The sequence below is a fragment of the Elgaria multicarinata genome, chromosome 9 (genome assembly GCF_023053635.1).
Source record: "Elgaria multicarinata webbii isolate HBS135686 ecotype San Diego chromosome 9, rElgMul1.1.pri, whole genome shotgun sequence".
Taxonomy (NCBI): Eukaryota; Metazoa; Chordata; class Lepidosauria; order Squamata; family Anguidae; genus Elgaria; species Elgaria multicarinata.
This window is the reverse complement of record NC_086179.1, coordinates 70,173,893-70,191,293: the sequence shown is the minus strand read 5'-3', so window position 1 is coordinate 70,191,293 and position 17,401 is coordinate 70,173,893. Positions and strand designations below refer to the sequence as shown.

General features: G+C 41.3%; 1 protein-coding gene across 1 annotated transcript; it reads left to right on the top strand.

Annotated features, from left to right (window-relative positions):
• Nucleotides 1–1,097: 1,097 nt before the first annotated feature.
• On the top strand, nt 1,098–14,885 carry GPR37 (G protein-coupled receptor 37). The gene is made up of 2 exons (XM_063134884.1): nt 1,098–2,150; nt 13,852–14,885. The coding sequence occupies exons 1-2, from the start codon at nt 1,107–1,109 to the stop codon at nt 14,668–14,670; spliced, it is 1,863 nt and encodes a 620-aa protein (XP_062990954.1). The 5' UTR covers nt 1,098–1,106; the 3' UTR covers nt 14,671–14,885.
• Nucleotides 14,886–17,401: the final 2,516 nt, after the last annotated feature.

Below are 17,401 nucleotides of genomic sequence, written 5' to 3'. Positions count from 1 at the left end.
AGACCAGGTTCTTCCTTACTCGCCTCCCGAGAGCCGCGCACCGGCAGCCGCCGCCTCCCTCTTCAGGCGTCCCCACCCACCCCGTGCAACGCCTCGCTGGCTGTGGCTGCCGCTCTACAGAGGCTGCCGCTCTTTCGAGCCCTCCCGGCTGGCAAAGAAAAGAACCCAGCAACACGTTGTTGGCGGGGCGTCTCTCTCTCTCTCCCCGACGGCGCTGCTGCTGCTCCCCCACCCAACTTGCAACGGGAAGCAACTTTGACGCTACTGCTGGGGGGACTGGTTTAGGAGAAGGAGTTCCCTTTTACCAAATAAATAGAGCATTTATTTACTTTTTTATTTCCAAGCTGGCCTTGCTTGCGAGCCCCTGATCCACGAGCGGCGATCCTCAACCTCAATTCGGCTTGAGGGTTGGTTGGTTGGTTTTCGCCGAGCCAGCCCGAAACGCCTGGATTGCATGCAGCAACCTGCCTCTTTTAGCGCCAAGCGCTGGGAGAGGAGCGGCGCCGTTTCGCCTGGGGCGAATCCGGAGAGTCCGCGCAGCGCCCGGCCGCCCTTTGCCAAGGGATGATTCCTCGCCAGCGGGCGAGCGGCTAATGGGAATCTCGAGAGGATGCCAAGCGGGCAACCCCAAGGCAACAGTCGCTGCAAAAGGCGGAGCGCTGCCGGGGGGGTGGGGGGTGGGGTGGTGGGGATGTTCCAGCAGGAGCTCTTCCACTTGCAACATTCGTGATCGGAGCCGGGGTTGATGCAACTTTTCAAGGTCTGTCCCAAGAGGGTGAATTGGCTGCGGGAGAAGGAGCTCTGGCTAAGGTGGTTTCTGCTTTTACTGGAGGGTTCTGCGAGAGGTTTGGTGTTGCCTTCTCCTCCTCTCTCTCTCCCTCTCCGAGTCGTGGATACATTTGCTGAGGACATGAGTCGAACTTGAAGCCTGTCGAGGAAATAAACACTATTATTTATTGATAGCGACACTCCGGCTCACCTCTCACCTTACTGCAACTCCGGGAAGGTCAGCTTTTTGGTGTCATGTGTGGAACCAATAACCCCACCAGCCTGGGCAACAGTTGTTCGTAAGGGAGCCTCGGAGGGGCCGGGCCATTTTCCTCGCCATGCATCTTGTCCAGACCCCCTTTGGCTTGGCTTGGCTTCTGGGCACCCTGTCTGCCTTTGCCCAAGACACCTTGCCCCAGGCGCTGTTAAAAGGAGATGGCCTTGGTGTGGGCAGAAAAGGCAGTGAGTGTGACTTGTGGTGCCAGCTGGCTCCTCTGCTCCTCCGGCAAAGTGCAGCCAGGCAAGAAGTTGCCTGGAGTGCGAGTCCTTTGGGAAGTGTGGCTCGGACTTCCTTGCAGGAAGAGCATGTAGTCGGATCCAAGGCTACAACTAGAGTTCTGGAGGATTGGGCTCCAGTAGAAGGTTATGACCACGCCAGGGACCGGACTAGAGTTCAAATGGCCCATCCTGGAGAAGCCACGCATCAGTCCAGTGGCATTTCGGAAAGAAGAGGTGAGAGCCATTTGAATGAATTCCCTTCTGTAGCTTTGGGAACTGGGAAGTACTCTGATCTCCTGAAGACTGAAGTGCAGGAGAAGGGAAGCAAGAGGTGCACCAGGAGGATTAGCCCCAAGAGGCATCCAAGAAGCAAGCGGGGGGCTGATGAGCTCCAGGAGAAAGGAAGAGCGGGAAAAATCAAGGCTTTCAAGAATAGCCACCTTGTCAGAAATTTCAATGACTCAACAGACAGCCAAATAACTCCTGCTCAGGTGGTAGAAAAGGATATCCCCCAGGCATTGCCCTTGAACAGCTCCACCATTCGTGCGGGAGAAAGGGATGCTGGCGCCCTTAGGAATGGGACATTTCGGCCAGCTCGAGTAAAGAACCCTTTTTACCCCCTGACCGAAGAGTCATATGGTGCCTATGCAGTCATGTGCCTGTCAGTAGTGATCTTTGGCATTGGGATAATGGGTAATATGGCAGTGATGTGTATTGTGTGCCACAACTACTACATGAGGAGCATCTCCAACTCCCTACTGGCCAACCTGGCCTTTTGGGATTTCCTCATCATTTTTTTCTGCTTGCCGCTGGTGATCTTTCAAGAGCTCACCAAAAAGTGGTTGTTGGACGATTTCTCCTGCAAAATTGTACCATATATTGAGGTAAGCATAATGAGTGTAACAACCTGTAATTTCATAGTGCCTTTACAGACTGGGATAATGGATTTCTTAATGAGAATCCTTGCATATTTTCTGATAATTAATAATATTGATAATTATTTAAAAAATAATTGTCATTGTCCTTTTCTCATCCTCAGAAGAATTTGGGAATATTGCATATGGTATGCTACATTTTCACTTTTTCATCTTGTTAGTAACAACTGCAACATTGTCACTGCATACATGTACACAGGATCTCTTGCACCTCATTAGTCAGTTTCTGTTGTTCTTTAAATCCTGTGTGACTCCAGTTCTCCTTTTCTGTCTTTGCAAACCGTTCAGTCGAGCCTTTTTGGAATGTTGCTGCTGCTGCTGTGATGAATGCATTCAGAAGTCTTCAACAGTAACGAGTGATGATAATGACAATGAGTATACTACAGAGCTTGAACTCCCCCCATTCAGTACTATACGTTGTGAAATGTCCACATTTGCCTCTATTGGGACTCATTGTTAAATGTTATTTTATCATATTCATTTCAACCCAAGAAATATTTCAGCTTATCTGTTTATTTGAATCTGGTGGAGCTTAAGGTATACATAATTCTCTCTTGCAGCTCTGACTAATTCAGCTAGAATAGTTGAGTATTAAACAGATTTTGTCTCCTTGACTAGCATCCATGTAAGTCAATTGAAATAAGTGGGTTTTACTTGTACCTATTGGCTTGGATTCACAGGTTCTCATGCACAGGTGCTGTCTGTCCTTTTTTTGCATGTAAGGATTGCTGTACAGTATAGTAAAATGATCTCTATATGAATGATTGCTTCAGAATACAGACAACTTCTGGATTGGAGCAGTAGGGTTGGTTAAAAATTCTCTTCCTGTGCATACCTTTGCATTTTGATTTAAAAGCAGATCAGAAATTCTTTCAATAAATTTCACTTGGAAATAAGTTTTAATGAAAACAGTTAACACTTAACTTCCAAGTGAATGTGTTTAGGAACAGGGTTAAATTGGCTTAAATCCAAGAATTTCAGTTTAATTGATAGACCAGGCCATCAAAGATGGAAAACTATAGTTAGTGCCTGTACTTAACACTTCTTGTGAAATCACACGGGGGTGGGGGGGATAGTTACACATTACTTTTGTTCTTACCAGATTTCCTGCAGAAAATATTTCCATCTAGAGTTGGAAGATGATGGAGTGAAAGATAGTCTAGAAACCTTAAAAGTAATAGATGCATTATTAATGTAGCCGGTGAGTTCCAAATCCCACACTTACTTGTTATTTTTCTTTAAATGCCTCAGGTTCCATTTAAATCCCTGCTTCTTGGCAAGTGTACAGATATTCTGCCAGCCAATCTTTTAGCCAGCTGGCCAGAATCCTGCCACCATTCAGGTTGTCTGTTTTATTTATTCACTGGGAAAAAGAAACCATTAAAGCTGGTGGAGTCATTCTGGCAGGCAGTACTTCTCCCTGCGTGTTACAATATGCTTTTTATTCATTTAGCTAACAGCAGAGGAGTAAGTGAAGGGAGAGAGGAGTTTCCCATTAAGAAGGACTTTCTGTTAGTTAGGCAGGAAACTATTCATTGGATTGTATTTAAATTACATTTACGTTACCCTGGCATGAGGATGGAAGAGAGTAGGTATGAACTTGTCCTCTTTCCTCCCAATCTTCTTGTAGTAGGAGGTGCACTGGCATGAAAATACATTGGCCAGCATGTAAATAATTCATTTTGATTTGTGACATTTCAATGCTCTCCTTTAGGGAATGACCCTTTACACAGCTATACTGAATGAATTTATCCATTTTCACCACAGAACCAGAGGCAATTGTAAGTTTAGATGACACTGCAGCAACTACCAGTGTACTTTTAGTATAGTTTTGATACCTGACTTGATAGTGGGGTTAAATTATAAACTCTGCAAAATTCTTGGTGCCTATCTCTGAACGTGAAGACTCTGTTTAGCTGTTGTAGATAATAGCTCTTGATAGACCTGTCCTCCATCAATTTGTCTAATCCCTTTATAGCCATTTAAGCTAATGACCATTACTACATCTTAGGGCAGCAAATTCCATAAATTAATTATGTGTTGTGTGAACAAGTACTTTGTTTACCTGTCCTGAATCTATTACCATTTAATTTCCCTGAACGACCTAAAGCTGTAATTTCATGAGAAAGGACAAAATGTTTCTCTCTCTCTCCACCATTCATATCATATGTCCTCTAACAATGTAATCCTAGGCACATCTCAGAAGTAAGTTCAATGGGAATGACTCCCTGGTATGTGAGCATAGAATTTTAATCTTCTGTTTTCCTAAACCAGTTGGAAAATTTAACACCTCCACCCCACACCGCCATGTTTAAGCAATACTGGGCATGTTTTAAACATTACTTAGTGTTTAGACATTACAATATTGTTAAATCTGATACAGATACAGTCTTTCCAGGACATGATCTGCTTAATGCTTTCTAGAGTTAAATACATGGCAAGTAGACTCTTGTTGAATATAATATGGGCACTTCTACCTGAAAGAACAGAGGGCAACCTGTTATGAAGGTGTCTTGTAAATATTGTATATTTTGGACTACCAGTGTATGTGATACTTTAAAAAGTAACAGAAGCAAAAAATCAGTCCCTTCCCTAAGAAGCTTACAGTCTGCTTGCCTACTCTGAAGCAAACCCCATTGAGTTCAATGGGTAGGCTGACCATATGAAAAGGAGGATAGGGCTCCTGTATCTTAAACAGTTGCATAGAAAAGGGAATTTCAGCAGGCGTCATTTGTATATATGGAGAACCTGGTGAAATTCCCTCTTCATCACACCAGTTAAAGCTGCAGGAGCTATACTAGAGTGACCAGATTTAAAAGCGGGCAGGGCACCTGCAGCTTTCACTGTTGTGATGAGGAGGAAATTTCCCCAGGTTTTCCATATATACAAATGACACCTGCTGAAATTCCCTTTTCAATACAACTGTTAAAGATACAGGAGCCCTGTCCTCCTTTTCATATGGTCAGCCTAGGACTAGGGTTTAGTCATGCAACTAATTTTCTCCTAGGGATGATTTTTTTTTTCAATTTATAGCAAACCAATTTTTTTCTATCTTGCCAGACACATAGTTACCAGTAGCCAAACTTGTGCTGGATTGATCAGGTGATGCCATCCCATGAAGTTTCAATATGCAGTGGATGTAAACACAAAATTGTCCATAGGATTTAGCTTTGTTTACATTGTGCTTAGTGGAAGAGTTCTATGCTTATTCAGAGAAGTCTGCATGATTGAGCTATGCTCTTTGACCTCCACAGTGCCCAAAGACAATGGCCTCGTTCAGACAACATGCTAAACCATGCTGATTAACCACAAAATGGTTAAGGGCATGCATACATTCCCTTAACTATTTTGTGGTTAAGTAGCATGGTTTAGCGTGTTGTCTGAACTAGGCCATTGATTTAACCCACTGACATAAGTTTGTTGGTGCAGGCTTAATCACCAGCTGAGAGCGTACAGTTGAAGCAATTGGGTTATAACTGGCAACTTGGCTCTCACCCGGAGCTCAACAGATCTACTATGCTTAAAGGGATATTTGAGGCCCAGTTCATATATTACATTCGTTGCATGGTTACTACTTTTCCCTTCTCGCTAGTTCCCACACCATCAGTAATATATAGATGCTTGTATCATGAGTGCTTCCCACACAAGCATTGTTGGTGGCCCTGATGGAAGAGGGAACTTGGTATAGGATCCTAGGTGATCTTTGTGAAACCACATGATCAAAACATTCATACATTACTGGTATGACATTGCTGTTGGCCGAAAAGGGGGGACTTTATTGTGAGAACCACACTCAAATTTACATATGTTGAGAAACACATGTACAATCATTCTGAATCAGTTGTTTTAAAGAAGGATAAATATAAAAATAGTCCAGATGTTCTTAAAATTGTATGGTTTTTTTCCCTAAGTTTTAGCAAAGATCTTTGAAGAGCTGAACCAAGCTTGTCTTGATCTCTGCATTATTCATAGCAAATAAACTATGAATTTCAGGTGAATTGTACAGCATGATTTATTAAAAACTTTTGGGCTTGTGGCACATTTCCAGTCTGAATCTTTCAAGCCCCCACCTAGGCTAAACCGTTATGAATATTTGGGAGTGGCCAAATCTGTTTCATGATTTCTGTCAAGACTCTGTCCTGTAAGCAAAAGCATTTTGTTAAAAGAATCTCTTTAAAGACTTAAAATCCAATTTTATGTTAATTTGCATGTGGCTAATATAAAGCATAGAAGAATTAGATAGCAGCAATTTGTTTTCTAGTCATACTTTCTGAAGATGTTCTGAAATTTTAATTTGCTGTGGAAATAATCATACTCAAATGCTGCATTTGCATTTTTCTTTTGAAATCTCTTTCGTTAGCATTCTACTAGTGAATCTTCTTAACAACAATAACTGAAAATTGTATGTGCTTTAAATTGTGTGCACCAAGTAAAATGACTATTTTTTCTGGGCAATGTTTTGTTAGATTGTCCAAAAGACTTCGTATTCAGAAGCGTATATTGTAAATTAGTAAGAAGTTGCAAGAAATGGCTTTTCTGTGACATCACATCAGGACATTCCCAGAGTTTTCTTCTGCCTCTGATTTCTAGAGACAAGGGGGGAGTCTACACTAGCCGTTTATTGCAGGATTGTATCATAGACCACATGATGTTCACCTGCTCCCGTGGTGATCTCGACCTCACCTCTCAGTTGTCCCAGAATATCTCAGTCTGCTTTTGTCACAGGTTTTTCAGCTCACTCATGTCCATTGCAAGGAATATGTGTGCTGTGTTCCCCCCCCTTTGTGAGGTCATTGCTGTTCGCCATGAGTTCCGGGATCAGCTAACACCTGTGAGGGGTGTGTGCATTGGTATCGGTGTGTTTCACTGCTGAGGTTTTTTTTAAAAAAACCACCAAATTTACCTCTGCACAGGAGCGCATATTCATCTGAGTTCCTACCTTTCCCCATGTGTTGTTGTGTATCTGCGCGCATCCCTCATGAGTAATTAAATAAACAATCCTGTGCTTGTAGCCCCACCCCCTTCTACTGATACACATGCAGAACTGTTGTAACGAGGCACACTTTGCTCACGTGTAGGCCATGGGTGCCAATCGCAGAAGCGGGAAAAGTCTCAGTTACCCCTCCTCCGTGGAGAAAGGGATGTAGGTGTAGATGAGGCGGAAGTGGTCATGTCTTCTGTGACAGAGGCATCTTGGAAGAGATGAAGAGAGCTCTACTCTGGTGACTTTTCTTCTGATCAAACTTGTGTATGTTTTGGTAGCATTCCATGAAACTACCAAGGTGAAGGCTCACAGTACAGTTGTATGCACACTTTCTTAGGCGTGGGGATGTCTCTAGCGCCCGACTGAGTCTGGGAGTCCAGTGAACCCACACTCAAGCGCTTGCGAGGCCCTGGCAAGTGCTCACCAGTCGTCCACCTCCATGGCCGAAATTGTGCACTTCTCCCATTGTGTCAATGGGGTCTTTACGGCTGCCATTAATGCAGTGGAGGAAGTGCATAATTTCCAGACCCCCCATTGTTCACACGATGTTGACTCTGGAAATAGTGCACTTCCTCCCCTGCTGCTATAATAGTGGCCAAAAAAGGCCCCATTAGGTGACCATATGAAAAAGAGGACATGGCTCCTGTATCTTTAACAGTTGTATTGAAAAGGAGATTTCTGCAGGTGTCATTTGTATATATGAGGAACCTAGGGAAATTTCCTCTTCATCACAACATTTAAAGCTGCAGGTGCCCTGCCCTCTTTTAAATCTGGTCGCTCTAGTATAGCTCCTGCACTTTTAACTGTTGTGATGAAGAGGGAATTTCACCAGGTTTTCCATATATACAAATGACACCTGCTGAAATTCCCTTTTCTATGCAACCGTTAAAGGTACAGGAGCCCTGTCCTCCTTTTCATATGGTCACTCTACCATTGACACAGTGGGGGAAATGCACAATTTCAACAGCGGGGGCAGATGGATGCCAAGTGCTCTTCAAGCCAAGCCAAGCCTTGGCAGAAGCTTGTGCAACCTGATGAGTGGAGGCAGACAGGGAAGGCAACATGGTGAGCGTCCGACGGGGCAGACGCAGGTGAGTTCACCCACCCCAAGGGTACGTAAGCCCCGTGGTGTTTGCATGTTTGGGATCGCAGTGTAAGACTACAGTCCTATGCACATTAACCTGAAAATAAATCCTATTGAAAACAATGGGAACTTATTTCTGAGTGAAAATGCATAGGCTTAAACTGCAATTCAAACATGCATATGCATCTAGAATTGTGGTGTTACAGAGGATTTATGAGTTCTGCACTAGTTCAAAAAAGCCAGTGTGCCATCGTAGTTAAAGCAGTCTTCCCCAACATGGTGCCCTCCAGATGTGCTAGACTACATCATTCCCAGCCAGCATGCTGAGTTAGAGTGTCAAACTAAGAGTAGAGAGACTGAGGTTCAAATATACACTTGGAAACAATGGCTCTGTTCAGACAACACACTAAACCATGCTGCTTAACCACAAAATGGTTAACTGAATGCATTAACCATTTTGTGGCTAAACAGCATGGTTTAGTGTGTTGTCTGGATGGGGCCAGTGTTGACTGGGTGGTCTAGCATCAGTCACATTGTCTCAGCTTCACTTATTTATTTATATTTATTTCTATATTGCCCAATAAGTGAAGTTCCCTGAGTGGTGTAAATTGAAAACATAAAATACAAACAATGACAAAACCAGCACGTAATAAAACCAAGATAAAGCAAACAGGAAAGGCACAACAAAACAAAACAATGCAGCACATAAAACTAAAGTAAAAACAGCAGCAAAATTGAACATTGCAAAGAGTTAAAAGGACTAAGAACTGTTCTGAAAAGGCCTGGGAGAATGAAAAGATTAGTAAAATACAACTTACCTCACAGGGTTATGAGGAAAATGTGGGAGGCAGAAACCATGTCTACTGTCTTGAGCTTTTTGGAGGAAAGACATGATATAGATGTAATAAACAAATGAAGGAGTCCACCTCAGCCATGGTTATGAGAATGTAACATTACAAGTCCTTTCTTATTTGGCATTCTGTCGGAATTTTGTTTTTCTGCAAGTTTCATTTTCAGATGGTTCTAAGGACTTGTTTTGATTTTTTTTTCTCTTTGGTAACTGTAATGCCTTCATTTCTATCACTCCTTGAAGAGAGTGTTTCTCATGCTAGCTTGTTTTTCTGCATGATGTTTGTTGTTGTCTGAAGAGAAAAGAAAAAGTATTCAATCAAGATTCAATTTTTAAAAAAGACATGTATCGCCCCAGGTGAAAGAGGATACCAGAGAATTGGGAAAGTATATAAAAAAGTGCAACTACACAGGCCAAGGATTACAACACCTTCTCTGTGAGAAATAGCTGAAGCAGTTAGAAAACATGTTAGAGGTTTAGACAATTATGAGCAATGAAGTTTATACAGTTAAGAGAGCTAGTTATGTACAATTATGAGCAATGAGAAGAGACTGGAGAGTGAGAGCGAGCATTTTTCTCCCTCTTGTGTAGAACTCAGGTTTGCCTGGAAAAATTGAATTGTGAGCTGTTCGGAACAAATAAATGTTTCATAGAAGAAATGGGTTTTGAGGAGATAGTTCTGCAGTAAACAGTCTTCCCATCACACATGCACAACACACCTATCTATCTACCTGTCCTGTTATAAAAACGGGTATTTCACTAGGATATAATGATGATTATAGAGGCTTGGCTGTTCTTGAAAATGGTAGCTCCTTGTAACCAGATATATGAACTCTCAGTCCTAATTTTAATCCAGATTGCTCTATGCTCTATGGCCCTTTTCTCATGGTGTAGGAGGTGCTGAAGCAGTTTCTCACAAACATTTGCTGAAATGATTCAAAGTGAATTTAACACAAGAAACAGGTAGAGCTTCTGGTACAGCTCTGCAAATTCTGTGTCTCATAGGCCTAATCTACACCAAGCAGGATATAGCGCTATGAAAGTGGTATATAAAAGGAGGACCCACACCAAGCAGGATATAGCACTATGAAAACGGTATACGGGTTGTGTCAATGGGCCCCAACAGTTGTCAGTGCACTTCAATACTGCTATAGAGCAATAGTGTGGCTCCTGCCTTTTATATACTGCTTTCATAGTGCAATATTCTGTTTGGTGTAGATCAGGCCATAGAATTCATTTTCCCCTTCTTAAAAAGCCTTGTGTTCCATTTAAATCCTTGCTTCTTGACAAGTATACAGATGTTCTGCCATCCAAGCTTTTGGCCTATTGGTCAGTCTTGCTTTTGATCATTCTGATTTCATTTTTTCATTTTCCAGTTCACCCCTCACATGTTAAAGATGCATGCAAGTAACATTGGAGCTGGTTAAATGAACCACAAATATTTGTATCTGGCTTAAATTCTGTATGTGAGATTTCAAAACAGAAAGGGATTTGTCTTAGACTTGACAGAAAACAGAGGTCAGCAATGTTTGGGGGTTAAAAAAAGAGCTACGTTTCTTATCTCAGTGCTACAGAATTAGTTCTGCCTGTTCTGGCCTTAGTATTAAGCTCCCTTCTGAGTTTACACAGTAGAGGATGACAAGATTGCTCTTTAAATTTGAAAAGGCAACAGGGCCAGCAGTATTGTGGTTCTAATTTGAAGAGCTGATACATATTGAAGGCCAAATGACTTCACCACTTTTGACACCAACCTGGCAATCTTGGTCCAGGCAGCCAGCACACCTGGGGTGCAAACCTCTTTCAGCCTGAGGGTCCGAATCCCATTTAGGGGCCACATTTCAGTGGTGAGCAAGACCAAAGGCAGTGCGAAAATACAGATACAGCTCCTAGCCTTGGGGCATCTCTACTCATGGAAAAGCAGCTCCAACACTGCTGAGCCTATGACTAAAAAGTACCTAAGCTAGGCCTCTAACACTGCCAACACAAATCTCCTAGCAGATGGATTAGGAAGGCAGCTCTCTTGACATGCACTTAGCTTTGCTGGTATTATATTTAGTGTCCAACAGAAACACTAAATTAATGCCTATTTAAGATCTTGACCAATATGGCTGCTGTGAACCCTCTCGAAGGCCCCATGGGTTCAAAAATGGTTTGTTTGTTTCTATGTTTACTTATTTATTGCACTTATATACTGCTCCCATAGCCAGGGCTCTCTGGGCGGTTTACAGATCACATGATATGTTGCCTCATAAAATCTTAATATTGGGTGATGTAATAGAACATCGTCACAGTGATGGTATTACTTTGGCACATGCATCAGCACATTACTCACAGACAATTTTTTAAAGTGTGTTAGAGAACTTTAATAACATTCATTTCAGAGCAACTACCCAGTGGAATTATAAGATAGTGCAGTATACATTTTGGGCACTAGAAGTTGAAGATCAAATTGAGTGATGGATGTCTCCATGATCATGCATGGCATGGAAATTCAATCCAGGTCCCAAGTAAACCTGTTAAGGGGAGAGAGAGAGAGATCAAAAGTTTTGTTCCTTGCTAAGTTGAAACTTGGCATTCAAGTTAGCTGAGCTAGTTAAATGGGTTGCCGTGGCTTTGGGAAACTGGTAAGGAGTATGTGAATGCTTTAGAGTCAAGGTCACAAGGTTTACATTTTCCTGTCTGAGACTCTGCAGCTCTGCTATGTAAAAAGATTATTTGTTAGCTATTTTAGCTCTGGCCTCTTTCTTTGTACTAACATTTGCTACTTCAAAAATGGTTTTTCAATTTAACTGCAAATTATGTTTGTGTTTACTAAGCTCTTTCTTTTGAATGTCTTTCTGACAGTTTAACTCACTAAATTAATGGCCTTGCCTCCCAAAAATATTTACAGTCCTTCTGCTGTGTTATAATTAAGGAGGCCTCTTATTGCAGGTTAATAAGGAGCTGCATGATTCTCAAGAAAACATTTCAGAGAATCACCCAGTTAAGCCAGAACAGACCAAGTTCTATCCAAAGTGCCTAGTATTTTGCAGTGACATTGCCATTAAATGCTGAAGGCCAATGTGTAGGATATATTTATATAATTGCATGTAATTGCACTCTCCATCCTTACACAACTTTGAAATGAGATGTACATAAAGCACCATGTACACTGATGGTGCTATATAAATATAATAATAATAATAATAATAATAATAATAATAATAATAATAATGATGCAGAATATTTCTAAATCACGATGGAAATCACACTGCATTTTTGAAATGTGCCCATTATGGAATCTTAATTATCTCATATTTTGCTTGCATATTAAGCAAGCAAAAATTACAATCAGCTGTCCAATATTTTAGCCCCCCCCCCCAGATGTACTATGCAGAATCTGGACATCTATTATAAAGGTAAGCCTGTAAAAGAGAGAGAAGCTAAATAAATAAATAAAAACGTTTTTAGCCATTTCTATTCATATTCCTTCAGAGCTCCAATGCTCCATGGCAGATTTAGTTAAAAAGCAACCTTTTGGAAGAAACACCTTTCACCACAGAATTTTGTAGTAAAGGAAATTGGAAATAATAAGAGCCATAGATCAGTAATATTGTATGTGCTTTGCATGCAAAAGTTACCAGGTTAAACCTCTGGTATCTCCAGGGAGAGCTGGGAAAGATCCCTGTCTAAAACCCTGGAGAGCTGCTGCCAGTCAGTGTAGGCAGTACTGACTAGATGGACCAATGTTCTGACCTGGTATAAGACAGCTTACTATGTTCCTTCCTAAAATAACACAACACATGGGCTAACGTTTGCATACACACTGATCCAAAGTATTTGTGTTAGGATCAGTGGAGGCTGGTAGCTCTGAATTCTTAGGGCTGTAAATCCATTCAGTCAGAACCAGCCAGAACTCCAAGAGAGCTATCCAAGCTGCTGGGCCCTATTCCCAAAATAGGTTCAGTATCTTGGATAGTTCCTTAAGAGTTCTGGCTGGTTCTGAGTGAAGCCCAGGATGGATTCATAGCCCCACTGAAATCAGAGCCACTAGCCACTACTGGTTGGTATAACAAAACTGCCACATCAGAAAGGCATGGTTTGAAACATTGCAATGGCTGCAATATGTGCGCCTTCTCCTAAACACTGGTCTGCTAATGCAGGAAGCCTTTGGATCAGGATAGAAGCCTAACTGAGGTCACTAATGCAAAATTGGTTTATGTTCAAGTAATCCAGCTTCACTGAACTTTTAAAACCCTTCATCGTTTATGACCAGAGTCCCTGAAGGATCACCTCTTTCTGTAATAAAATGCCTCTCCCCTGCTCTGCATTGAACTGCAGGGAAAGGACATTTTTGGTGCTCATTATGTCCCCCAATTAGGAAAATGCAGTCCTCAAGGGAACTTATCTGGCACTTGATGTCTTTTCCACACCAGGTGAAGATCTTTAAAAACAAACCTAGTCTTCTAAATCTCATTTGTTTGATCTCACCTGAATTTGTTCATGTTCCTCTTTTCAGTTTTTCTCCTTTTAATTTGTTGTGTCTTAATTATGTTTTTTTTTCTAAAAATGTTTTTGTTAAGCACTCCCTTCCCTGCTGCAGAAAATTGTCAAAAGGTAGAGTAAATAACGGGTTTGTGAATTTTGAGTTGCAAGCCATCTTGAAATTTAGTGTTAGACATTGCATGTCTCTATATCGAATTGTATTTATTTTATATTTATATGATATTTCCTATTTTTCCTCTGTACCTAGGTAGCGTCTCTTGGAGTAACCACCTTTACATTATGTGCCCTCTGCATAGACCGTTTCCGTGCTGCCACTAATGTGCAGATGTATTACGAGATGATTGAAAACTGCACCTCCACCACGGCCAAACTGGCTGTTATATGGGTTGGGGCTCTATTGTTGGCGCTTCCCGAGGTGGTTCTGCGCCAATTGACTAAAGAAGACTCCGAAATCAGTGGGAGCCCTCCCACAGAACGCTGCGTGGTCAAAATCTCCCCTCACTTGCCTGACACCATCTATGTGTTAGCACTCACGTATGATGGCGCGAGGCTGTGGTGGTATTTCGGCTGCTACTTTTGCTTGCCTACTCTTTTTACCATTACATGCTCGTTGGTGACTGCAAGGAAAATCCGACAGGTAGAGAAGGCTTGTACAAGAGGAAACAAGCGACAAATTCAGCTGGAAAGCCAGATGAACTGTACAGTGGTGGCGTTGACCATTTTATATGGCTTCTGCATCATTCCTGAAAACATCTGCAATATTGTCACTGCCTACATGTCCACAGGGGTGTCTCGGCAGACTATGGACCTCTTGCACCTCATTAGTCAGTTTCTGTTGTTCTTTAAATCCTGTGTGACTCCAGTTCTCCTTTTCTGTCTTTGCAAACCGTTCAGTCGAGCCTTTTTGGAATGTTGCTGCTGCTGCTGTGATGAATGCATTCAGAAGTCTTCAACAGTAACGAGCGATGATAATGACAATGAGTATACTACAGAGCTTGAACTCTCCCCATTCAGTACTATACGTCGTGAAATGTCCACATTTGCCTCTGTTGGGACTCATTGTTAGGTTACCCCTTGATCAGAATTCAGGCCCAGCTTCCAATGTCAGCTGGAGATTTTCTGTTGACTTCAGTGGGATTCTGGATTTGCTATTTGATCTTATTTCAACAGTTGTTCTTTTTCATGTGGAGGAATGAAAAACAAATGAAGTCCTGTAAGGCCTAGGGTAAACTCATTTGCATATTAACATATGTGCTTAGAGAAATAATTTTCAGTCATTAAAAAACGAAGACAAACTGATCTGTTTCGTATGATCAAAATAAGCCATGGTGGCTTATAGAATCATAGAATAGCAGAGTTGGAAGGGGCCTACAAGGCCATCGAGTCCAACCCCCTGCTTATTTAAATCACAGCATGCATTGGGCATAATTTCCAGAATCGCAGCCCACAAACCTAGGAAGCTTGACTTGTTGGAGGGGAAAACAACCATCCAATAACCCATGGGTCATTGTAGGGTCATTTGAGGGTTGTTTTCCCTTCCAACAAGCCAAGCTGTGCCTGGGCAGTGATTATGGAAATTGTGTCCTGCATACGCCTGGCACACGCCACAATTTAAATAAGCCACTGTGGCTTATTTTAATCATATGAACCAGCCCACTGTCAACATGGGGTTTTAAATCATTGCATTTCTGGTGGTAGCATTTTATGTATTAAGGAAAAGCATAAGCCGTCCCCCTCCCCCATATTATTTAAGTTAATTTAGATTGGTTGTTGTTGTTGTTTTTAAATAATTACTGAAAATTGCTTACCCTAGTAATGATGCAGCTTACGGTAAGCATGTCTAAGGCTGCAATACTAATTAAACACACTTACTTGAGAGCAATCCCCATTGAACACTGACTTACAGGATTCTGTTTGTTCTGTATAGCACTTAGTTTTGTTAGGTGGTCAACGAATACTAATATGTCCTATTGATTCCAGTGGGAGAGAGTGAAGTACATACTTAAATCTCCCGTTAAAATCGATGGCATTTAAGTTGCTAAACATAGGCTGAATTGTATTTACTGCCCCCACCCTAATGTTTTATGAAAATATGTGGTTTGAAGTATTTGAAAATAGTTTTAAGCCTATTCTATGTAAATTATTATGAGTGATTTAAAAAAATAACAGAAGAGTGTAAAATGAATGATTTTTTTAAATTCTCTGACCTGCATTGTTGGCCAACATTTTAACAATTACATCCAAGCAGTATAAGAACATTTCCGTAATTAGGACAGCAGTCTTTTCCCCCCTTGTTTTTATATTAGATAATCAAGTGACTAAAATTGTGTATGTCTTCATAATGTGCTGTTGCAGGACTAAAACCATATTTCCCAAGAATCCATGTTCCTAAGGGCATAAAGCTGTCCCCTGTCTCCCCCAAATGTGACTAACACAAGCAATTGCAGGACTAGTGCAAGCTGTGCAATTGTTTGCCTGGTTCTTGTTATAAACTTGAAATGCTTGGGAGCTGGAGCTGGAGCAAATACTTCCAGTTGTGCATTATTGCACTAAATTGGAAGTTAGGGCATATCTGCACAATGGCTTCCCAATCTTGTATATCTAAAGAAAATCCCACAGTTTTTCAGATTTGTTATTTCTACAATGAATATTTCCTTTTTAAAAAACACATAGATGTATGCTAAGTTACTGTGTTCTATTTGACCCAATGGGATTTCCATTCACATCAGGCTGTATTACCTGTGATTCTGTTCATTTCTTTTTATAATGTTTTCTATATTAAGGGTATGTCTTCAGTCTGTGCGTATAACTCCTGCTGTAAGTGACAGTGCCATTGTAGGGGGTGGGATATAAGGTTTTGCCACAGAATTAGTGACAATAAAGTGTGAAGGCTTACAATGTGTGGTGTGCATATTACATATATATTGAAACATAAATGTTGGGTTGGAGTTAAAACAGCAAAACTAGAAGACTATTTATTTTGTTAATTGTCTCCTGTCAACTAAGCTGACATCTGTGTAGTACAACATTTGTAATGAGAGCTCTAGATTTTAAAAACAGTTGAAAACAACTTGTATTCAGGACAGTTTGAAGAAGTTCGTCAAACATGACTGAATCCATGAAAGGAACACTTGTCTTTTCATTGAAGTCCATTTTATTTGAACCTGTGCACAGAATGACTTTTTTAAAATCGCACTTCACAATTAAAATTAAAAATTCATCCAGGTGTTTACATTCACCACCCCCATACACACTTTATTCACAGATTTGTTATTCAAGTTATTCCTCGTTTACAGGACATTATTAAATAAAAAGGAAGTCAGAATTGTATATATCAAAATTAATCAAAATTTGGCTTTCACACCAAGTTGGTGGCTAGAAATCCCAGTGTTATACAAAGGGTAGCCATTTAAAAAATAATAATTGCAAACCTTGACCCTACTCCTATGTCCTTTTAACAGCAGCCAGAAATTGAACTGTTAAAACTTTTACCACTTATATATAATGCAGAAACAGTTTCTGTGTGTCGAGGTGCTGCTAAAGGCCGTTCATCTAAGCCAGTAAAAAATTGGCAAGCCTAACTGGAGATAAGTTGGTACTGGATCAAGACAAAAATTGGTAAGGCTACGCATTTGGGAATAGGTGTTGGGAGAACGGGGGCAAGAATAAGGGTAAGGCTAAAACACAGAGCTCATGGCTCACTGGCTCTTCTATATGTTAGTTGCAACCAGGCATCACTCCTTTGTGGCAGTGCTGTACTAACCTTGCAGCTTGGTGGGCTTCCAGATGGGAGAGCT

Excerpts from the sequence above, each read along its gene's own strand:
- GPR37 (XM_063134884.1), top strand. The coding sequence starts at position 1,107 with ATGCATCTTGTCCAGACCCCCTTTGGCTTGGCTTGGCTTCTGGGCACC. Across the intron at positions 2,151-13,851 it reads AAATTGTACCATATATTGAG|GTAGCGTCTCTTGGAGTAAC; the intron begins GTAAGCATAATG and ends CTCTGTACCTAG.